At 41.6% G+C, this 20,187-nt stretch overlaps 2 protein-coding genes across 7 annotated transcripts in view; one reads left to right on the top strand and one right to left on the bottom strand.

Moving 5' to 3' along the window:
- Positions 1–2,526: 2,526 nt before the first annotated feature.
- cyp51 (cytochrome P450, family 51) lies at positions 2,527–8,671 on the top strand. Its single transcript, XM_028461821.1, has 10 exons — positions 2,527–2,688; positions 3,547–3,645; positions 4,605–4,781; positions 4,879–5,005; positions 5,130–5,304; positions 6,008–6,127; positions 6,219–6,414; positions 7,454–7,549; positions 7,626–7,794; positions 8,300–8,671. Exons 1-10 carry the CDS (start codon positions 2,527–2,529, stop codon positions 8,476–8,478), a joined length of 1,500 nt encoding a protein of 499 aa, XP_028317622.1. The 3' UTR covers positions 8,479–8,671.
- Positions 8,672–9,656: 985 nt separating this feature from the next.
- Positions 9,657–20,187, bottom strand: part of akap9 (A kinase (PRKA) anchor protein 9) — a 57,113-nt gene continuing 46,582 nt past the window's right edge. For 5 of the 6 annotated variants that reach the window (XM_028461815.1, XM_028461819.1, XM_028461817.1 and 2 more), the window contains 24 exons: positions 20,007–20,147; positions 19,744–19,878; positions 19,627–19,671; positions 19,407–19,547; positions 19,080–19,124; positions 18,214–18,996; positions 18,009–18,066; positions 17,146–17,267; positions 16,712–16,900; positions 16,429–16,596; positions 16,056–16,161; positions 15,770–15,956; positions 15,357–15,507; positions 14,283–14,603; positions 13,277–13,588; positions 12,989–13,200; positions 12,769–12,874; positions 12,226–12,429; positions 11,955–12,155; positions 11,625–11,857; positions 11,452–11,543; positions 11,230–11,383; positions 10,279–10,409; positions 9,657–10,192 (listed from right to left, as the gene is read on the bottom strand). In XM_028461815.1, the coding sequence (XP_028317616.1) occupies positions 10,149–10,192; positions 10,279–10,409; positions 11,230–11,383; positions 11,452–11,543; positions 11,625–11,857; positions 11,955–12,155; positions 12,226–12,429; positions 12,769–12,874; positions 12,989–13,200; positions 13,277–13,588; positions 14,283–14,603; positions 15,357–15,507; positions 15,770–15,956; positions 16,056–16,161; positions 16,429–16,596; positions 16,712–16,900; positions 17,146–17,267; positions 18,009–18,066; positions 18,214–18,996; positions 19,080–19,124; positions 19,407–19,547; positions 19,627–19,671; positions 19,744–19,878; positions 20,007–20,147 (4,281 nt within the window). In that variant the 3' untranslated portion in view covers positions 9,657–10,148. The remainder of the gene's footprint in view (positions 10,193–10,278; positions 10,410–11,229; positions 11,384–11,451; positions 11,544–11,624; positions 11,858–11,954; positions 12,156–12,225; positions 12,430–12,768; positions 12,875–12,988; positions 13,201–13,276; positions 13,589–14,282; positions 14,604–15,356; positions 15,508–15,769; positions 15,957–16,055; positions 16,162–16,428; positions 16,597–16,711; positions 16,901–17,145; positions 17,268–18,008; positions 18,067–18,213; positions 18,997–19,079; positions 19,125–19,406; positions 19,548–19,626; positions 19,672–19,743; positions 19,879–20,006; positions 20,148–20,187) is intronic. The other variant, XM_028461820.1, reaches the window with a different exon arrangement.

Here is a 20,187-nt window from a genome sequence, read left to right as displayed (position 1 = left end):
CCCACTATTGACATTTATATTTTTTTCATTTTAACATATTTGACACAGCAAATTCCACTTTTAAAAATACTTATATGACAAAAATAAATATTTTAGAGTATTTCCTGTGTTAGGCTGCGGGCTAAAATAAAAGGGTTAGCTAAAAATAAATATGAGCTAAAATAAAACTGACAGAACTTTAAGTCACGTGGTGCACCTAACACCTATCATTGCCCTAGCTTCCATACTGCTGCTGAGCTGCTTCCATCGGTTTTTGAAAGTGCTCGGATCAGCTGTAAGTGACATCAGCGGAAAACCCTGGAAACCTCCTCAAGTCCAAATATATGTAATAATAACATAAACACTAACGATCTCTGGAATAACATTACAAACGCTGTTAGGTTGGAAATATCAACAGAGTGAACGAGCTTGTTCACGTTTTTATCCTCTCGACCTGTGACCCCCCCAGGACACACATGCGCAGTTCCAAAGTGTGAAAAGGCTTATTGTATTAAATAAGTGTCTCCCTGAATTTCTGAGCAATTAGGACTCCATAACTGATTAAATCTCCAACTTAATTTACAGAAATCCTGCAATAGGCCTAACAGTGCCGCAAAGTTGCCCACGGATACGGAGTTTGTAGGTCTGACATGGTAAATGGACATGACTTATAATAGCGCTTTATAACCACTGAAGTAGTCCCAAAGTGCTTCAGAATTTCAGCTCATTCACACTCACTTTTATACACCAATGGGACATGGGCAACTGGAGGCCGGGGGCCAGGTGTGGCCCTCAGTCTATTTTTTTTTTTTTCAAAAAGTTGGAAGGAATATAAATCCCAACATAATACACACAATAACTCCCAAAACACACAAATCGAGAGCAAAATGCATGAAGTAAACTAAAAATGACCCATAAAACGACAACACACAGCAACCACGTAAAAAAAATTACTACAAAAACATCAACGCATTGCAGAATAGCTCCAAAGACACACAAACTATCAATAAAATTACACAAAATGACAGGAAAAGACAGAAAAACAACAACAACAAAAAAAAAAACGCAGAAAATGATAAAAACCACACAATTAGTAAAAACGGACAAAATAACAAAACCACAGACAAAGACAAAGCCCTGTATTAATGCTCAGGTTGGTCATTATTCTGAATGCTGAAATGAATCTTGATAATGTGGCCCTTGGATCAAATACAATCACATTTTTGTGGCCCCCGCTGTGATAGTGTTTCCCATCACTGTTGTAGGTGAACAAACTGGTCCAATAACACAAAAAGCTTCTTTATTCTCAGGGTAAAACACTTGTTGCCGTCTATTCTGTACACACAGTATCTGTTTATTTCATATCTATAGTTAGGTTTGTTAATATGTCATTTAGACTTACCCCAAACTTCTTTGAAGAGCAGATACTGTAGGTGGTTTTAGGTCCCACTGGTTTTCAGCAAATTGGAGCAGATGACCAGCAACAGGGAAATAAGCTTTCATAGCTGACCTCTGTGACCTTCAAAGTTGTTGGTTTCTTTATGCCTCTTGAGAAAATCTTGGAAAACACACTTTAGTTGAACACTTTCAAGTTTGCTTTTTAAATCTTTGTCTATTAAGTATCTGTGTCTTAATACTGTTGTGTTTGATGTCGACGAAACGTGTCCAAATCAGTTGTAACTAAGCCTCATGGCAAGCTGTTTCTGATTGAGATAACGACTGTGTTTTAACCTGTGGGAGAAATGATGGATTAACCTGTTTGTTGGTTAGTTCTGGTTAACAGAAACCTGGAAATGATCATGAATAGGTCATTACTTTGTGCAAGTAAGATCTGACGCTGGTTTGTAGTGTTGTTAAATCGCATAGAAATTGGTTTTTGGGTTTTTATTTTTGCACGATTTACAATTAGACAGATAAAAAGAAAATAAAAGTTTTTTCATTAAAAAAAAAGACAAAATAGCCTGTCATAATTAATCCAAAGTGCAAAAAAAAAAATTTTTGACATCCAATAATTTTTTTAAATTTAGCTTTTAGTCAATGTGCTATGCGGATATTTGTGAAGTAGCTAGTAACTACTAAACCTTTGACACAACTTTCAATAATTTACCCATTTTGTCACCTACGTCAAGGTTTTAGGAAAAGTTCAGCTTTGAGGTGCATAAACTCACTGGCTATGGTGAAATATAACGCTTTTAAAGTAATAAATAAGAATAAATTCTTAATTAAAAAGAAAATTGGCAAAGGTCTTCGCCATTGGTCTTTGCTGGAGGGCGTGACATCATATAGCACGAGATCAGTTCAGTTATCAACAGCCAATCAACACGCTGTCCTATTGATTGACGTTGCTCGAGCAGCCAATCGGGTGGTAGTATTGGTCAGGCGGGGGCGGGCCCGTCGGTGACAGGTAGAGTGGGTTGGGGTGTCTCAGGAGGAAAATCAGCAGATCGAGCGCTCATTGTTAAAACGAATGGCTCGCAGCTATACTTTGGGACCTCCACGAATGTCCTTTAGCTGCTGACAGGCTTGTTTCCGGGACTGGGTGTGAAAATGTCGACGCATCTTTACCAAATGAGCAGTAAACTGCTGGTGGACACTGTAGGAAAAGTGAACGATAATCTGACCTCGGTGTTTTTGGCTGCTTCTGTGATAACTCTCACTCTGGGTTATATTTCTAAACTACTGCTCAGACACGACACGGACAAAGACCAGGTGAGTTTAAACTTACATTTAGTTTAATCATTAAACACACAGCCTAATGTAAGGATTAGAGAAAGAAGCATCCCAGAACATTTAAATGTATTATTATTATTTAAACAGCTAAAATATAGTTTTACTTCTACTTTTAACAAGACAATGAAAGAAAAAAGAGAATATTTTAAAATGCAGTTCTTGTTTCCATTAGGGCTGTGCATTGCCATGAATCTGACGATATGATACGATTCACGGTTCGCCTGTCACGATGCGATATACAGTATCCCGATACCAAACAATACGATTGCCATATATTGCAATATCAATAATTACACATTTCACCTTAACAAGTACAAAATGGGATGAAATACAAGTTATTTCTTCTTTATTTAACTTGAGAGAACAAGTAAATGGTAACCAACTGTAATGTCAAAAACAAGTGGTATGTTTATCAAACTGTCAAAAGACATTTTTCAAAGAAGTTTAACTTTTGCGTCTATAACCGATTCTGATTCACACACCTATAAAAGTGCCCAGTATGTTTCATGAAAATAAAGTGCAATCAACTTCCAAGCTAAAATGCAGTGAGGTAGTTTATGTGCTATGCATATAGTGTTGGCGTAATTAAATAGCTTAAAAACATGAACAAAATCGATTTGGACATTTTTTTTGGATCGATGCGACAATCACGTGGTGAAATATTGCGATATATCGCCAAATCCATTTTTTTTCTTACACCCTTAGTTTCCATTTTTGTTCTTTTTGTTATCCTTCCTTTTTCAATGCAATGAATTGTGCACGATATGTTTGAAGTTTACATTTAGCACTCATGATATAAAATGATTTATTTACTCTTTTCTTGTTTGACTGTTGCAGAAACATCCACCTTTCATCCCCTCCAGCATCCCTTTCCTGGGCCATGCCATTGCGTTTGGGAAAAGTCCCATTGAGTTCCTAGAAAATGCTTATGAAAAGGTAAGGAGAACCAGCAAAGTGAAGCTGTTTTAGTATTATAATCTTTTAGTTGTGTTGGTGAAATTGTGGGCATCGAGAGGTACAAAATCGACACAAGTTATTATTCCAGACGCCATGACTTTCTGATTATGTATGACATATTTCCTGTGTGATAGGAATCCACTTCATTAGAATAAACAGGCATGAACGGAACTACAGCTTTCTGCCTTTCACTAGCACTTGTAATGAAAATATCACTTTAACACTTGTTTACTCATAACCTCATTTTTAAGAATGATTAGCTCCAGTGGCTCTCATTTAGCAACCGTTTGTATGTTCAAATCTGATTTGTACAACGTGTGTTCGACCATATTCACCCGCTTTGTTATCTATCAATGCTGACGTGAGTGTACGCTACGATCAGATCTCACGCGAGATCTGATCGAGATCTGAGTGTGTGGATTTGTGGTTCAGCACAGCAAAATCTGACTGAGACTGAAATTAAAATATTGAACACGCCTCAGCTGTCATTTAAGCATAAGCAGACACATCAAAATTAAGGCTTTTAAAAAAAGTTTAAAAGTTGCTCGCACTGCACACAAGGGGGCAGACTTCACCTTTGTTAACTAATCCACTTTCACAGAGCATTTAAATGCACTTCTTAAAATCCAGAAGCACGTCTTTGTTTTGCTCCACCTCAGATGGGAGGATGCCCATTTTCATCTTGGAAAAACATATTTTGTTGTTTGACCTCAGTGGGCGGGGCCTTCGAAACAATAGGGCGTAACAAGTTAATGGCAATCGAATTCAGCCGCTGCATTTATCAACACCCGATCATTCGTAAGCTGGGAGTGGTCAGACACAAGTGTTTCATAAATCACACGTTGGTCTTGTTGTATGACACAATATGAACTCAGATTTGCAGCCGTTTTCACGTAATGTTGATAAATGAGTTCCTGTGTCTCTGATTCCTGCTGCAGTACGGCCCTGTGTTCAGTTTCACCATGGTTGGTAGTACCTTCACATACCTGCTGGGCAGCGAAGCAGCCACACTGATGTTCAACAGCAAAAATGAAGACCTGAATGCAGAGGATGTCTACTCCAGACTGACCACTCCCGTGTTTGGCAAAGGGGTCGCCTACGATGTGCCGAACCCTGTGAGTCCCCACGAACCTCACATCATCAGAGGCTAAAGCTGCTCACGATTATGGCTCGTAAGCAGTGGGAGAAAAAACATCTTCTACTCTGTTGCAGATCTTTCTGGAGCAAAAAAAGATGTTGAAGACTGGTCTGAACATGGCCCGCTTTAAGGAACATGTGAAGATAATTGAGGATGAGACCATTGAGTATTTTCAGAGATGGGGAGACAGTGGGGAGAAAAGTAAGAACTGCACAAAATGTCATGAACGAATCTGCGAGACAAGTGTCAGAGGGATGTTTGTAGTTTTCTCTGAGTGTTTGATCTTGCGCATTTTGCTGATTTAAACGGAATTTTGCTCCGTCAGATCTGTTCGAGGCGCTCTCTGAACTCATCATCCTGACAGCCAGCAGCTGCCTGCACGGTAAGGAGATCCGCAGCCTGCTGGACGAGCACGTGGCTCAGCTCTACGCAGACCTGGACGGAGGATTCAGCCACGCTGCCTGGCTGCTGCCCGGCTGGCTGCCCCTCCCCAGCTTCAGGTGAGCCGAGTAATTAAAGCTACATAAGACAATGGAATGATGTCTCTTCTAATGTCATGTCAAAATTTCTTCAGTTCAACTGATACACCCACATAGGGCTGGGCAGTATGGACCAAAACTCATATCTCAAAATGGCGTTTCACGATATAAATCTCGATCATTTTTATTCAAATGAAGTCTGACCAGAAAGACCATTCTGGGATATATTTGCTGACACAATATCCCAAACAAGCTCATTTATCAGCAAACGGTTGCACAATACTGTATGTGCCTTATTAATCATTTTCTCCTATATGGGACATTAGTCAGTTCTTAACTGTGGCTTGTTGAGGGGAAGGTCTGAGTGAGGAGACACTCATTAATCCATTTAACTGTGCTTTTTATGCTGTTCTGAGAAGTAGTGGAAGCAAAACAAGTACTTTTTGATAAAATAAGCTATAACAAATCGGTATAGGCGATATTGTAATTTTCTATATATTTTGAATCTCGATATATCGTCCAGCACTAGCCCACCTAAATTACTCTAAGCATGTTTTCCCTCATCATGGCACTACACCAGAGGACAACAGATATTCCTCCCCAGCGGCTATATTAACCACCTCTGTTGTTGTTTCCTTGTTTTTCCTTTTTCTTCTTTCAGCTTTGAGATCAAGAGCAAAGTTCCAGCTTCATTGTGTTGAACTCTGTTTTTTTGCTTTTTCAGGAAACGAGACAAAGCTCACAGAGAGATTAAGAAAATCTTCTTCAACGTGATTCAGAAACGCAGACAATCTGGAGAGAAAGTGGACGACATTCTACAGACTCTCATCGACGCCACCTACAAGTGAGAAGTCTTGGGTTTTCTTTTATGAGCGTCCACTGTACAAAACGCATAGGATTTCCCCCCTCCCCTAACTTTCTGTCTTTCACTACAGAAACGGACGCGGCCTGAATGATGACGAGATCGCAGGCATGTTGATCGGCCTCCTGCTGGCCGGGCAGCACACGTCCTCCACCACCAGTGCCTGGCTGGGTTTCTTCTTGTCTCGGGACAAAGATCTGCAGGAGCGGTGCTACTCTGAACAGAAGGCCGTGTGTGGTGACCACCTACCACCACTCCAGTTGGATCAGGTCAGTACTTTAAAAAAAACCAAATGGACTTGGATTTATATAGCACTTAATCCTTACACTGAAGTGGTCCCATTCACCAGCTGCCATGGGACACCACCTGAGCCACGGTCACCCTTTGTACACCAGGGGTTCTCAACCTTGAGGTCAGGACCCCATTTGGGGTCGCCAGACACTGGGAGAGGGTTGCCAGATGCCTTCAAAAACAATTTAAGCCCATTTTTGCTTATTTTTACCCTTTTTCTGCAACTGCGCCGAACTTGCCATATTTTAACTTATTTTAATGCATTTTTGCTACATTACTCCCATTTCTTCATCAAATTTCAATGTCTTTTCTGCACGTTTTCCACTTTGAAGACATTTTTGGCACTTATAAACCCTTTCCATCACTTTTCCCACCTAATGTCACAGATGTTGATCCATTATTGTCCCTTTTAACCTCTTTTCACCATATTTAATGCTTATTTTTACAAATTCAACCACATTCATGATTTGTCATTCCCATTATTTGCCAGTTTAAATTGTTCCTACTTTTTTCTGCCACTTTTAAGTTAATATTGGCACTTTGAACCCCTTTTACTACTTTTTGCAACTAACTCATTTCTGTGGTTTTTAAAATTTAATTTCACCACCATTTCCACCATTTTTGGTAACTTTCAACCCATTTTATTTCTGACGAGAACAATGATTTACATCTTTAAGATGACTATGGCACAAAAAATAATAAACTTCCTGGATAACAGTGGATATTATTTGGATAAATGTGGTTATCACAGATTCATAGAACAATGGACCATAATTTTGATGACTTTATGGATGGGCCTCAAAAAGTCCCCTTTATTCCCCCTTATAGATGGCCCTGTCTCCACATGATGTTCTTCAATGTTCATGTATTTGTTCAACCACCTTCAGGTACAGTGGGGGTCCCTGGTCTCTGGTACCTTTAGTTTGGGGTCTTGGGCTGAATGGTTGAGAACCACTGCTTTACACTACAGGTGATCTAGAAAGATCTTTCTAACTCCTCTTCTCCTCTCTTCCTCAGCTGAAGGATCTCTCTTTGCTGGAGCGCTGTTTAAAGGAAACACTGAGGCTCCGCCCACCGATCATGACGATGATGAGGATGGCTCGGTCTCCTCAGGTACAAACCTGCTCTTCGCCCTCAGGTTCCCTCTTTTTGGAGTGAAATAAGCAGCGGAACCCCTTTGTGTCATCAGACTGCTGCTGGATTCACCATCCCTGTGGGACACCAAGTGTGCGTCTCCCCGACCGTCAACCACCGCCTGCAGGACACCTGGGCAGAGAGGATGGAGTTTAACCCTGACAGATACCTCAGCGACAACCCGGCAGCAGGAGAAAAGTTTGCTTATGTGCCGTTTGGAGCCGGTAAGGAAATGTACTTTTGGTTACGGATTTATACGTTCATAAATACTGTAAAACACACTGACGGATTATAATAGCTTAATAATAGTGGTGTGACTAGATTAAAAAAAAAAAATTGAATCTAATTAAATAGAAACTTTGTAATTTATTAATCTTGATTAATTTAACAATATTTGACACGAGAAGCAGTGTTTTTCCAATTTAAATTAATTTTGGTATATGACTGAATCAATGAAAACAATAAATGAGCTCAAACATCAAAATTGTGTTTATTTCCGTCACTGAGTGCTAAAATAATGTGCAATATGAATAAAGAACATTATGATTACATTGTTCACAAAGCACAAACTAAAACTAACAAAGCACAGGAGTGACTTCTCCTCGGGGTCTCCTGTAGTCTGTGTATCAGTATTATGGGTATACTGGGAACTCATGAACTGAGAATACAAATCAAATTAACGGTTTACCAAAAGAGAAAACTCACCTGCCCTCTCGTCTCTGCCTTCAGGCCGCCATCGCTGCATCGGGGAAAACTTTGCCTATGTACAGATTAAAACCATCTGGTCTACGATGCTGCGCATGTACGAGTTCGACCTGGTTGATGGATACTTCCCCACAATCAACTACACAACGATGATCCACACACCGCACAACCCTGTGATCAGATACAGCAGGAGGAGGCAGTGAGCAGCCTGATGGGACTCAAACCGACAAACCCTGGAACACATGCACTGTGTTAAAGCCCAATCGCTGCTTTTGGGCCGGATGTGGGAATGTTTTTGACTGAATTGAGCTTCCGTGGGGATCTGTATTCTTTTAGAGCTGATTTAACACACAGGGAGACGTAGTCTGTTAAAGGTCAGTTAAGTTCTCAAGTAAAGCTTTTGTCCTGTTTTTCTTTGGCCAGATGATAAAAGAATAAGTAAATGGACACATTGTGTTACAATATAATAAACTACACAATGAGCACAATGCAGACTGGAAAACTGGAGAGATGCATCAGTCATCACATGCAACAAAGCAGTCAAGAATCTGTGCTGCACTTTGTGACGAGTAAAGCATTTGTTAACCACATTTTTATATAACCAAACAGTGAGGAGGAAGAATTAAACAAATCTCAAGATTCTGTTTCAGTAACTGAAGAAGCTCCAGTTAATTCACAATCCTAGTAACATTTACGTAGATTGTTCATAAACACAAAGGAACATCTGGAATCTAAACAAAGAAATGTTAATAAAAAATGGTCTGGTCTATGATGAGACTGAAAATGAGAAAAAAAAAAATTTATTTAAGCAAATGACCAAAGTTAGCATGCAAATAGTTTTGAGTTAAGGGTTTATTCTTTTACTTTTCAATCTAAAAGTTAGAAACTGCAGAGAAGCACTGAGAACATTAAACAACCTAAATTTGAAATCAGACTTAAGTTTATGTGTAGTGAGCTAACATTTCCAACCATCGCTGTGCTGAAGCTGAAAACAGCAGCAGCTTTTTTTCTGCTTTCTTGCTCGGGTTTGTTGGCTGGAGTATGAAGTAACAGGAAGCTGCTTCAAAATAAAAGCATTACCTTATATTTCGGGATTCTGCATTTTTTTCCCTAAGACTATTATTCTATTACAATCTTGTCTTTAATTCCTACTTCCTCTAAAAAAAAGCTATTCTTAAGGCTTTCATACATTTAATTCTCAATTTAAGCCTCGCTTAGCGTTGAACTTCTTCTCCAAACCCTACAATTATCATTTGTCGTCCTCTTTGTAGAGTACGAAAATAGCAGAAATTAGTTTTTTTGTTCACATTTACATGTCTCAGAGGATTCTGGAGCCTTTGTGCTTTAAGTGCCTTGAGTGGGGGAAATTAAACCTGACGCATTTTCAGATGATGTCATTTTCTTTATTGCAGTTTCTGACAAAATAACCAGAAAATCCAAAGCTCCTACGCTTTACAAAAATACACTCTACAAATGTCCTCTGTAGCCTGTCCGGCCTGAATGAAACACAGTGTAGTGAAGGATTCTCAGCAGCAGCCGCCTCAACATTAAACCCAAACATCCGTACGCAACTCTGCACCCATACAACACACACGTATAAATTAATCACAGTTTTTAAATTAGCTTCAAATATACATGATCGCAGTCCATCCACAACAGAGAGGCAGGTCAAATTACAAACATCACTGTTTTTCAAGTGCTGGCGACAAAGACCTTGACTATAACAGTAAAAAAAAAAAAAAAAAAAGGGTTTTGGTCCATACGGAGAAGGAACATGTCCACACAGCAGAGCGGTAGAAAACGGCAGAGCGCTCAGCAGGAGAAAAAGGCCACTGAGTTTCTTCAAGCCCGATTAACTCCACAGCTTCTGTCTTCATCTTCTCAAACCAAAGTGCAAATGAGTGTTCGAAGAAGCACCTGAGGAGAAACCCAAACGTTCACCAACGAAGAACAGAAGATGGCGACCTACCTCCGTCTGTGTTAGATCAGCTGTAAACGTTTACCTGATGTGACGTTCCCCAGCCTCCGCTGCAGCGCCTCCAGCCTGGAGATGTAGTCGCTGAGCGCTCGGTCGGGGTCGTAGTTCTGCAGGTGGGAGCAGGTGAGAGCTCCGTGATCCCCAGGCACGTGAAACCTGCACAACAAACAAACATTTACCGTAAATACCACACAAAAATAATCACATCGATCTTTGAATGTTAAAACAACAGGAAACGGAGTCTGCTTGTGTTTTAGTCATTATTATTGAACATATGCAGCAGTCACTAAAAGTGTGCCTATTATAAATATGTCCATGTTCCTCTATGTGACTAAAATGTTATACATTTATACAGATGTATGACGTATAAACCTTATAGCAGCATTATAGAATGGAACTGCAGTGCAAACATCAAAGCTAGAGTTATTTTTAGATGTCAAAAGTCAGACTTCTTCCTACTCCTATTTTATTGAAATTATGACTTGTTTTGGAACTACTTCTTCTGTCTTGGTTATTGGCATGTTACAACCCACTTGGTGCATATCGCCACCTACTGTACACGTTTCATTACTTTCAACGTCCGAGGTCAACAAAAAATGTCTTAAATATATCTTAAATTAACTTGTTTTGGGACATTTCTTTTATTTCACATGTACTGTTTTGTTTTTACATGTTCAACAATAAATAAATCAAATCAAATCAACAGTGAATACACAAAGATGGAAAATAATTGTGCCACCAAGGTCCGTTTCCATCTGAGGTTTTCTTTCTTCTACCCGTTTATGTATTGATGTGCAAAACATAAACATATAGTATTGATGCCACTCATCCCACATACTTTACATGTACATTTTTAGTTTTATTATTGGACTTTTGGAGTTTAACTAATTTCTAAAAAATAATGTTTTTTTCATTAAAGAAGGCTGTCATGAAAGAATGTTGCTTTGTAGTTTCATTATGTGCGGCTGAAACACACCTGTGGTGTAAGGAGGAAGTTGGTGATCGTGGAGATTCCCGCCCCGTCCTCCCCCTGCTGTTGGAGACTCCTCCTCCTCCTCCTGCACTTGCCCTGTCCTTGTACAACTCCACACTGCCTGGATGAAGATAAGGCGAGTCCCTGGCTTCTGTACCTGAAGGATGTTTATAAATGACAGTGAGAATCACATGTTGATGTGATGATGTGGGTTGCTTAGGTTACCTAAAATCTGGCCCATCCGGTTTCTGTTGACGGTGCAGGAGGTGGGGCTCATCCCTGTCGCCTTGTGCCATCGCTTTACTAGGAAACGCATTCTTGGAGTACAAATTTAAAAAAGCATTAACTTTATGACACATAATTAAATGTAAGCAAGTGTAGTTGTTCCAGCTGCTGACCTGGAGAGGGCGATAGAGACTCGTACAGCAGAACGGAAGCGCATCAGACCGCGGTGACGGTGACTGAGCGACTCCAGGCTTGAGATCGTGGGCCGGCTGCCCATCCGGGTCAACAATGCCAGCGTGGCTTCCTCACACTCCTGGAATCCTCCCAGCAGTAACAGCAGATACTTCTTCTGGTAGATCAGGGCTTTACGGAAACTTTCGGACCTCAAGTACCTCCCGTACATCCTCTGGAGCAGAAGAGGAGAGAAACAAAGATAAGAAAGTCTTGCTTCTACTGCACAGATGAAACCAATGGCATGTGATTGTTTTTTTTTTTTTGCTGACCTTCAGAGCAGAATTGTCGGCCTCGGGCCCTGTGATCTCCCTCAGGTTGTCTGATCGGATCTCTCCTTTGAGTCGAGCCACCTGAGCCTGAGACATTTGTAACGCTTTCTCCAGATCGACCTTCTCTCGAGTCCAAGTCTCTCGTTCCTGAGAAAGCAGCAGACTAGCCGAGTCCGTCTTTGACGCTCCTCGTCTGGTCGACTGGAAACAGGAAAATCAGTTTGTAGTACAGTTTGGACACTTGGACACTGATTTTCCATCATGTACTCACGCTGTGGCCCGATCCTGCTCCGGCCTGCCGATAACGCCGGAGTTCCTCCTCCAAGCGGAGCGTATGGTTCCTCAGATCGTTCTTCTCTTCTGTCAGGCGGCTGACGAAGCCCGTCAGCTCAGCGTTCTGCCTCAACAGCCTCTCCGTCAGTGTGTTGGAAGAGGTGGAGGAGCTGAAGGAGCCTCCTGCCAGCAGGAACGCGCTCTGGTGGAGAGAGGCAGAAGATTAACAGGGCAGTTAACCACCTGTGACACTCAGCAGATGATAGAGCTCAGGAATCCTTCAGCAGGCTTTTACTGAAATTAGCATCTCAAACGTAACCCGACAACTTCCTTTATTTACAATTTTGAGGTGAGGTTTTTTTGGGTCTCTGCAGCAGAGAGGGGCCATTTTTATTACAGCGGGAGTCACAAAAATGTGTTTGTCTGATCCGAGGTCCACATTATCAACATTTATGTCAGCATTTAGAAAGTTACAAAGTTTGTGTTTTTGTAGTCAAACAGGATAAACTGTATTAAAATTGGGCGGAAAACCTCTGCTGACCTCGGGGACAGAGGGGAGGCCTGGGCTTTGCTGCAGCATGTCGATTACATCATCAACACTCGACTGGATCCAGGACAACTCCTGATTGTCCACTTCAGTGGTCGAACTGCAGAAGAGAAGCAGATGATTGTTGAACACATATGGAGCAAACTGACTTTCTTTAGTGACAGGGATCGGTCAAATTAAAGTTACAACACTGATCACAGATCTGTTTCTTTACCTTTCAGGACCTTTGCTGGCAATGCTGTGGACCTTTGAGGAAACTAGTTGGAGTTTTCCCACGATCCTGTCCGTTGTGCGCCAGGGGCCTCGGTGAAGTCCTGAAGGAGACATCGTTTCCAGGTGAGGGGACACACTTGAGCTCGGAGATTGGACGTTACTGCTTCTCTGCTGGAGCTCCCCATTTCTGTCACGCTCCGTTGACTCGATGTGCTGTTCAGTGACATTTATCATTATCTGTTTGATCATATGGATAATAAATCTGTGATGCATTAAAAGGCATTTTTACCATTTCAGTCAGACTCCGCCCGCCAGCCTGCAGTGCTCCACTCCTGTCATCGTCTCCTCTTCGCCGCCCTGTCTGATTCAACCTTTCCTCCAGCCGCTCCTTCTCCTCCTCTAGACTCCTCCTCCTCTCCAGCTCCGTCTCCAGCTCCTCCTGTAACTCTAAAGTCTGCATCTGCAGCGTCTCCAGCTGAGTCCGAGCCTCCAACAGCTCCTCCTGATCTCGTCTGGACCTCTGATTGGTCAGATTCAACTCCTCGTCTTTTCGTACCACTTCCAGCTTCTGAGCCTCCACTTGGCTGAGGAGATGAACAACCTGGGCAGGAGCATAAACATCCATGTGAATACTTTACTAGAGTTGTGCAGGACAATAATATTTTCTCTTGTGTCTTTATACTAGGGATTGGTACCGAATTCTGTACTTTTTTTTTTTAGGTACAGAAACCTGGTAACGATTCACCTGAAATCAAACGGTACCATGTTTCGGTCTCTCTGTGCACATAGATTAGTCACAAATACAAGTGAAATACTCGCAATATAGAGCTGCTTTTTAAGTTGTGCGTTATACAATTATAATTTTTTTTAAACCACTGCATAGTTGTAGTTAACGGTTTTCATGATGAAGAAATTTGTGAAATAAATGTTGCTACAATACAAACAGTTGGATGTTGGTTTGATATATTTGTTAAAGTTTGTTATTATTATCAATATCATTATTATTATGAGTAATAAATATGGTAAGTTGGATCATTTTGAGATCTTTATTACCACACAAATGTACCAAAAATGATACAGTTTAGAACTGCGACTGATTTACAGGTACAGAGTATCGGTTAAAATGTGAAAGGTACCCATCCCTACTTTATACATCATCAAAGTTGGTATTTCTGCACCCAACAGATGTTTGAGAGATCAGGTATTCTCCACTCTGTGTTCTGTGTCAGACTGTGACTCATCGCTTTGAAACAGTGAGTTCACACTGGAAAAAACAAAGAAACAAACAAACCAACCTGTGCGTGTTTGTCATCCAGATCTTTCTGCAGACGCTGCAGAAGGCTTCCTTCATCCTCCTGAGCCTCACATGACAATTCCCCGCCTGCGGAGTCGACGACCCGTAGTGCTCGCTCTCTTCCCAGTGCCGCATTCGTCTCCAGAGCTTTCGCTCGCTCGCTCTCCAGCTGAACCTGGAGCTCCTGCAGCCGCGTGCAGAGGCCGAGGCGTTCCTGCTCGGCCTGCTGGGAAGCCTGAGAGGCAGCCTGTCGCTCTAGCTCCAGGCTCTGCGTCAGCTGGGACATGCGAGTCTTCTGTTCATCTAAAGTCAGATGCAGATCCTGATGGAAAAACAACACAGGGTGTGTTTTTTAATTCCAGTAAGGCTTTAGATCAGAACTATTCAGCCATCGCCTTCAACACCAAACTGAACTCTTTTTAATGTGGATTCATTCCAAACGTTTAACAAGTGTTTTGACCTTCAAACCAGGTCTGTTTCTTCAATTGGTAAAAAAAAAAAAAAAAAGGCTTGGCATCTAGGCTTGGGCTACATATCAAGATTAAAGATATATCGCAATTTAATTTACTGGTGATATAGAAAATTAAAAAATCTGTGATGGCGACACATTTTCATTTTATAGCTTATTTTTTAGGAATCACTGTTTTCGCTACTCCTCAGAATACCATGTAAAGCTCAGTTAGATGGATTTCTGTGTGCGTCCTAACACGGACCTTCCCCTAAACAAGCCACACTACAGAACTCATTCACACGTGCTGTCCCTTAGAGGAGAAAAAGCCAAAAGTAGCACATATTGTGCAGCTGCTTGTTAACAATTGTGCCTGTGTGGCATTTTGCAACAGCAAATTTAACCCAGAATTGCCTTTCTGGTCAGACTTTTTTCAGTTAGAAATATCTAGATCTATATTGTATATCGCAATTTTGAGAAAAATATCGAGACATGAATTTTGGTCCATGTTGCCCAGCCCTAATGCTGTTCTCTACGTATGAAACAGGAGATGATAAAATAATGATGCTCATTTCTTGTTGAATGTCTCGTAGAAACACAAAGATGGTGAGATTTTGCTCAGCTTACCTCCAGCTCCTCTCGTCGACTCTCCTCTGTCCTCCCAGTCCGACACCTGTCCTTCTCCGCGGCCCACTGAAGGTCTCTGCTCGTCTTCCTTTCCTCAGTCAGCTGGTCGGTGAGAGCGTCCACTTCTACGGCTCTCTGTGAAACCTCGGCTCTTTATGAGCAGAAACAGAGTTTATTCTCAGACACCTCATCTACTGCACTCATTTCCACAGTTTGAGATGTATTTTTCCATGTAGTTGTTTCTGTTTAATTCATAATAGTTTATTTATAACAGTATTTATATAAGATGGTTAAAAAACCTTTTCACTTTAAATTCAGTTACATTCAGTTTAATTGATGTCGATCTAAATACCTTGCACTAAATTGACAAATGCTAACATTTCTAGGCGAGTTGGATGAACTTCACATCTAACCTGAGTGCGTCGAGCTCTTTGAGGTGTTTGTGTTGGGCTTTGAGTGTCGTCTCCAGCTCCAATTTAGTTTGGGACAGTTCAACCTTCAGCTCATCCACCAGCAGCCTGTCAGCGTTCGTCGCTACATCGCTCTCTCTCTCCTCCTTTATGCTACATTTACCAGCCAATGAAAGGACAGGCTGGACACCTACAGAGAAGAAGATTCAATCAGCACTGATATCAAGATCACATCATCAGAACAGACTTTACAATCAGAGTTCAATGAGTGATTTCAGGCCTGGTTTACCCTGATTAAGTTGTTTGATTTTCTCTTGAAGGTGATGGATCTCAGAGATTAGACTGGATCTCTCTGCAGTGTGAAGTGAATCCATGGCTTCTCTGTGATGAGCATCCTGCAGCAGGATCACAGATACAACATCAATGTGGTTAATGCTCATTAGACAAGAACCAAACATGTGTAACAGCCAGACTTCATTAAGCTGTAGATCACCCCTTAGGTACTTTTAAGGACAGTATGAAAATAAAGTAACAAACTTCGGCAGTTCATGGATGACGAAGCGTCTTTTAATTCCAAAAACATGAAAAATATCAGCCCATCTTCAGTTCTGCAGTGAGATTTTCAGCTTGTGTGAGAATCGTGAATTCATGGGAATTCTGACCTGCTCGGCCAGTTTGCGCTCCAGCTGGTTGAGGTGAATGATGGCGTCGCTGGTGTCCAGCAGCTCTAGCTGACTGGAGAGGCCGCTCTTCAACACGCTCCGCTCACTCAAAAACACCAATCGCACAGCATTTAAAAGCTCCCCACGCCAGTCAGTGCTGCCTGATGTCTGCAGAAACCCACACAAATACACACGTGAGGTCAGATACAGATTTTATGGTACAAGGTATTTGTAATAAAAATGTAAATGTAAAACTGAGCGTTTTGGGGTGAGTTCCCTCTACCTGTGCGTCTCTGTGAGTCTGCATCTGACTGATGAGGTATTTCAAAGACTCCACATTAGCCAGTAGAGCATCTCTTTCCTTTGCAAAGCTCTGAGCATTGAACTGTCCGCCCAACTCGCCTTCAGTGAGAGGAAGCTCGGACAAAGAGAGAACCTGCATACCCTCCTGGTGCACCTCACGTAGCAGCGTCTGAAGGAAAGAGAAGTTTCAGGGATGCCGCTTTAGGACTCATTCACTTTTTTTAGATACACCTTACTGTTACCAAGATGGACCATCATCAGACGTTGATCCATATTGTTATAAAAGCATCACACAGTGTGGCAGCCATCGGAAGATGAGGAGATTATAGTGTTAACCTCCTGCTGCCATTGCTGAGTGAGCATGAACACAATCGCCTCCTCATTTTCCCTTTATAAACGAAAGGATAAATGTACCTTGATCCGATCCGGTAGTGCATCATCAGTTTCTCTCCTGGCGCCCTCTGGAGTCGTCCTGAACTCCTGCTGTAAGCTCGGGAGGTCGTATCCAGTTCGCTGGCTGTAGTCTGAGCTGCTGTCTGCACACAGACAACAACAGAAACCTCTTTAAAAACAAAGTTGCTCAAGTAACAGGCAGAGGTCCAGGAAGTCTAACAGATAAATTAGTTTTATTTCTACATGAAGCTAAACACGAAATTTGGAAACAAAACAAGTCACAGAACTGCACTGGAAGCAGATTGTTGTAAATATCTGTATCATATTTGTATATAATTTTTATTTTTGTATTATTATTATTAGTAGTAGTAGTATTATCTATCCTACTTTATTTTTTACTACTGTAATGTGTGTGTATCTGATCCCTTACTTAATTATACACTTATTTAACGTTTATTCTTTCTTTCGTCTTTGTTAAACATTTTTATTCTTTTATTTGTGATTTTTTTTTTTTTGTGGCTGTAACAAAAGAAATTTCCCTCTTGGATTAATAAAGGAATTCTGATTCTGATTATTTGTTACATAAGCAAAACCACAAAACAAATGAAAGTTTGCTAAATTATGACGCCTTTGGAGCTATGTTGGCATTTTTTTGGTTAGAGTTAGGAGCTAGGTTAGGGTAACAAACAACACTTAATGACAGCTTTAATGACACCTTACTCATGCTAATGACAGGTGTCATGTCATAATAATGACAGTGTAATGTTAGACTTACATATACCCCTTCATATAAAGTGTTACCGTTAAGTCTTAGCAGGAAAAAAGCTTTGATAGTGGTGGACTGAACAGGAAACAGATTTGTATGTGATGAATTTGTATCGTACCACTGATGTAGCCATCTTTAAACTGCGACACAGAGCGCTCGTGTCTTGAAGTCGGACCCTAAAGAACAAAGAATAAAATGAGATTCAACTCAGTCTGTAATATGTCTCCATCACAATACAGAAACAACAAACTGTGGAAGTATCACATGAATCTTAGTGACAAAGCAGCAAAGGTGAAATAATGTACCAGTGAAACCATGCTCACCTCCGGAGAGCGTAGCTTGTCAATGACAGCCTTCAGTGTTTTACACTCGTCCTGCAGCACCTGCGTGTCCCTGCGCAGGTTCTCGCTCTCCGAGATGTGCCGCGCCTCCATGTCAAGGATTTCTGCTGCATGGAGTTCCTGCATCTGCTCAATCCTCTCCTGGAACTCGCCGATCACCTGCTGCACTTCCTCGTCTGAGGCAGGTTTGCTTTCCCACCCAAGATCGGACATTTGGAGCGGCTCGGTTTGGGTGAATGAGTCGCTAACGACGGCGCCGTGCTGCTGCTGCTCAGAGCTGCTGCTGCTGCTCACTCTGGAGCTGTGGGACCTGTTGGAGGACTGGCTGGAAGGGTTGGAGTTTTTCCTGGACAAAGAGGTTTTTTCTTTAGCAGCACTTCCCTTCCCAGGTGGCTGTTTGATTCCTTTCTTTTTGGGCTGTGTGGTTGAGGACGGAGGATGAGGAGATGGAGCAGAAGAAACAGCATCCTTGGAAACCTTCATCACAGCTCTCTGAGCCTCCTGCAGCTCCCTGTGAAGTTTGTCATTGTGCTGCTTGTAGCTGCGGAGTTCCTCTTTTGTAGTTTCAAAAATGTTTGACACCTCCTGGAGCTCTTCCCTCAGCTTGATAACAGAAGCTTCACTGATCAGCAGCTCTTCTTGCAGGTTCTCATGGCGCTGCCGGTAACTTTGCAGCTCTTCTTTGGTGGAGGCTGTGCTGTTTTTGACCTTCTCCAACTCCTGGAGGAGCTCTGCGTTGTCAGCTCGGTCTTCATCAGCTTTGACCTGAAAGCCAATCAGACAGTCAAATATCAGTAACGAAGAAAGGTGCCCTGGAGAGTATTTCATTCAGTATAGGTCTGACTTACCTGGAAAAGTTCTCCTTTCAGGTGAGCAATGGTCAGCTCCCGTTCCTAAAAGGCCAACATGTAAGATTCACTTTACTCGACTACATCAGCTCAAAGTTTAAGCATTAGTTAAGATTTTATGGGATGTGAGATGCTCCTACAATTTACTGAAAAGTGCTGGCACTGAAAACAGATCTCTTATTTACAGTAATCACACTGTAAATAAGTGACTTTTTAAGTTAATCTCTCCAACCATCATTCTAATAGATTTAAAGGCCTTCATATTAAACAGAGTGAAAAAAGCATCCCATCATTGTATGCTACTTGGCTCAGGCTCTGTGTGCGTACCTGTAGAAGCTCTTGGAGTTTCTCCAGACTTTCTTTGCAGTTGTTCAGCTCTTCTTTGGTGGCAGCTGCTTCGTTTTGAGTCTCCACAAGTTCCTTTTTCAGGGTGGAAACTGATACCTCCTCACAGTCACTTGTTGATACCTGAGAAAAGATGCACAGTAGAAGAAACTCGGTGAAATACAAATTGTATAAAGCATCACTTTTTTTTATGTCTGCCTACCTTCTTAAGTTGGTCCTGGAGTTTTTCTATTGTTGAGTTTCTTTCCTAAAAAGTAAAGCACTCGGTGGTTAGTTTTTATCGAAAACTAAAATGCGACTAATTCATCACATCACGTACGTGTAGCTCCTCCTGGAGTCTGCTGCAGCTTTGTCTGAAGCTGTCAAGCTGGAGTTTAGTGGTTGAAGCTTCATCTCTGACCTCTTGCAGCTCCAGCAGGAGCTCAGATGACTTGGACTGTTCCTCTGAGGAGGCCTGATAAGAAAGGCCACAAAAGTTCAAACTCATCAAAAGGTCCACTGATTTAAAGGCATTCATATTAAACAGAGTGAAAAAAGCATCCCATCATTGTACGCTACTTGGCTCAGGCTCTGTGTGCGTACCTGTAGAAGCTCTTGGAGTTTCTCCAGACTTTCTTTGCAGTTGTTCAGCTCTTCTTTGGTGGCAGCTGCTTCGTTTTGAGTCTCCACAAGTTCCTTTTTCAGGGTGGAAACTGATACCTCCTCACAGTCACTTGTTGATACCTGAGAAAAGATGCACAGTAGAAGAAACTCGGTGAAATAC

This window comes from Gouania willdenowi, chromosome 11 (assembly GCF_900634775.1).
Source record: "Gouania willdenowi chromosome 11, fGouWil2.1, whole genome shotgun sequence".
In the NCBI taxonomy this organism is placed as follows: domain Eukaryota; kingdom Metazoa; phylum Chordata; class Actinopteri; order Blenniiformes; family Gobiesocidae; genus Gouania; species Gouania willdenowi.
Note: the sequence above shows the minus strand (reverse complement) of the source record. Positions and strands in the feature narration are given on the sequence as shown.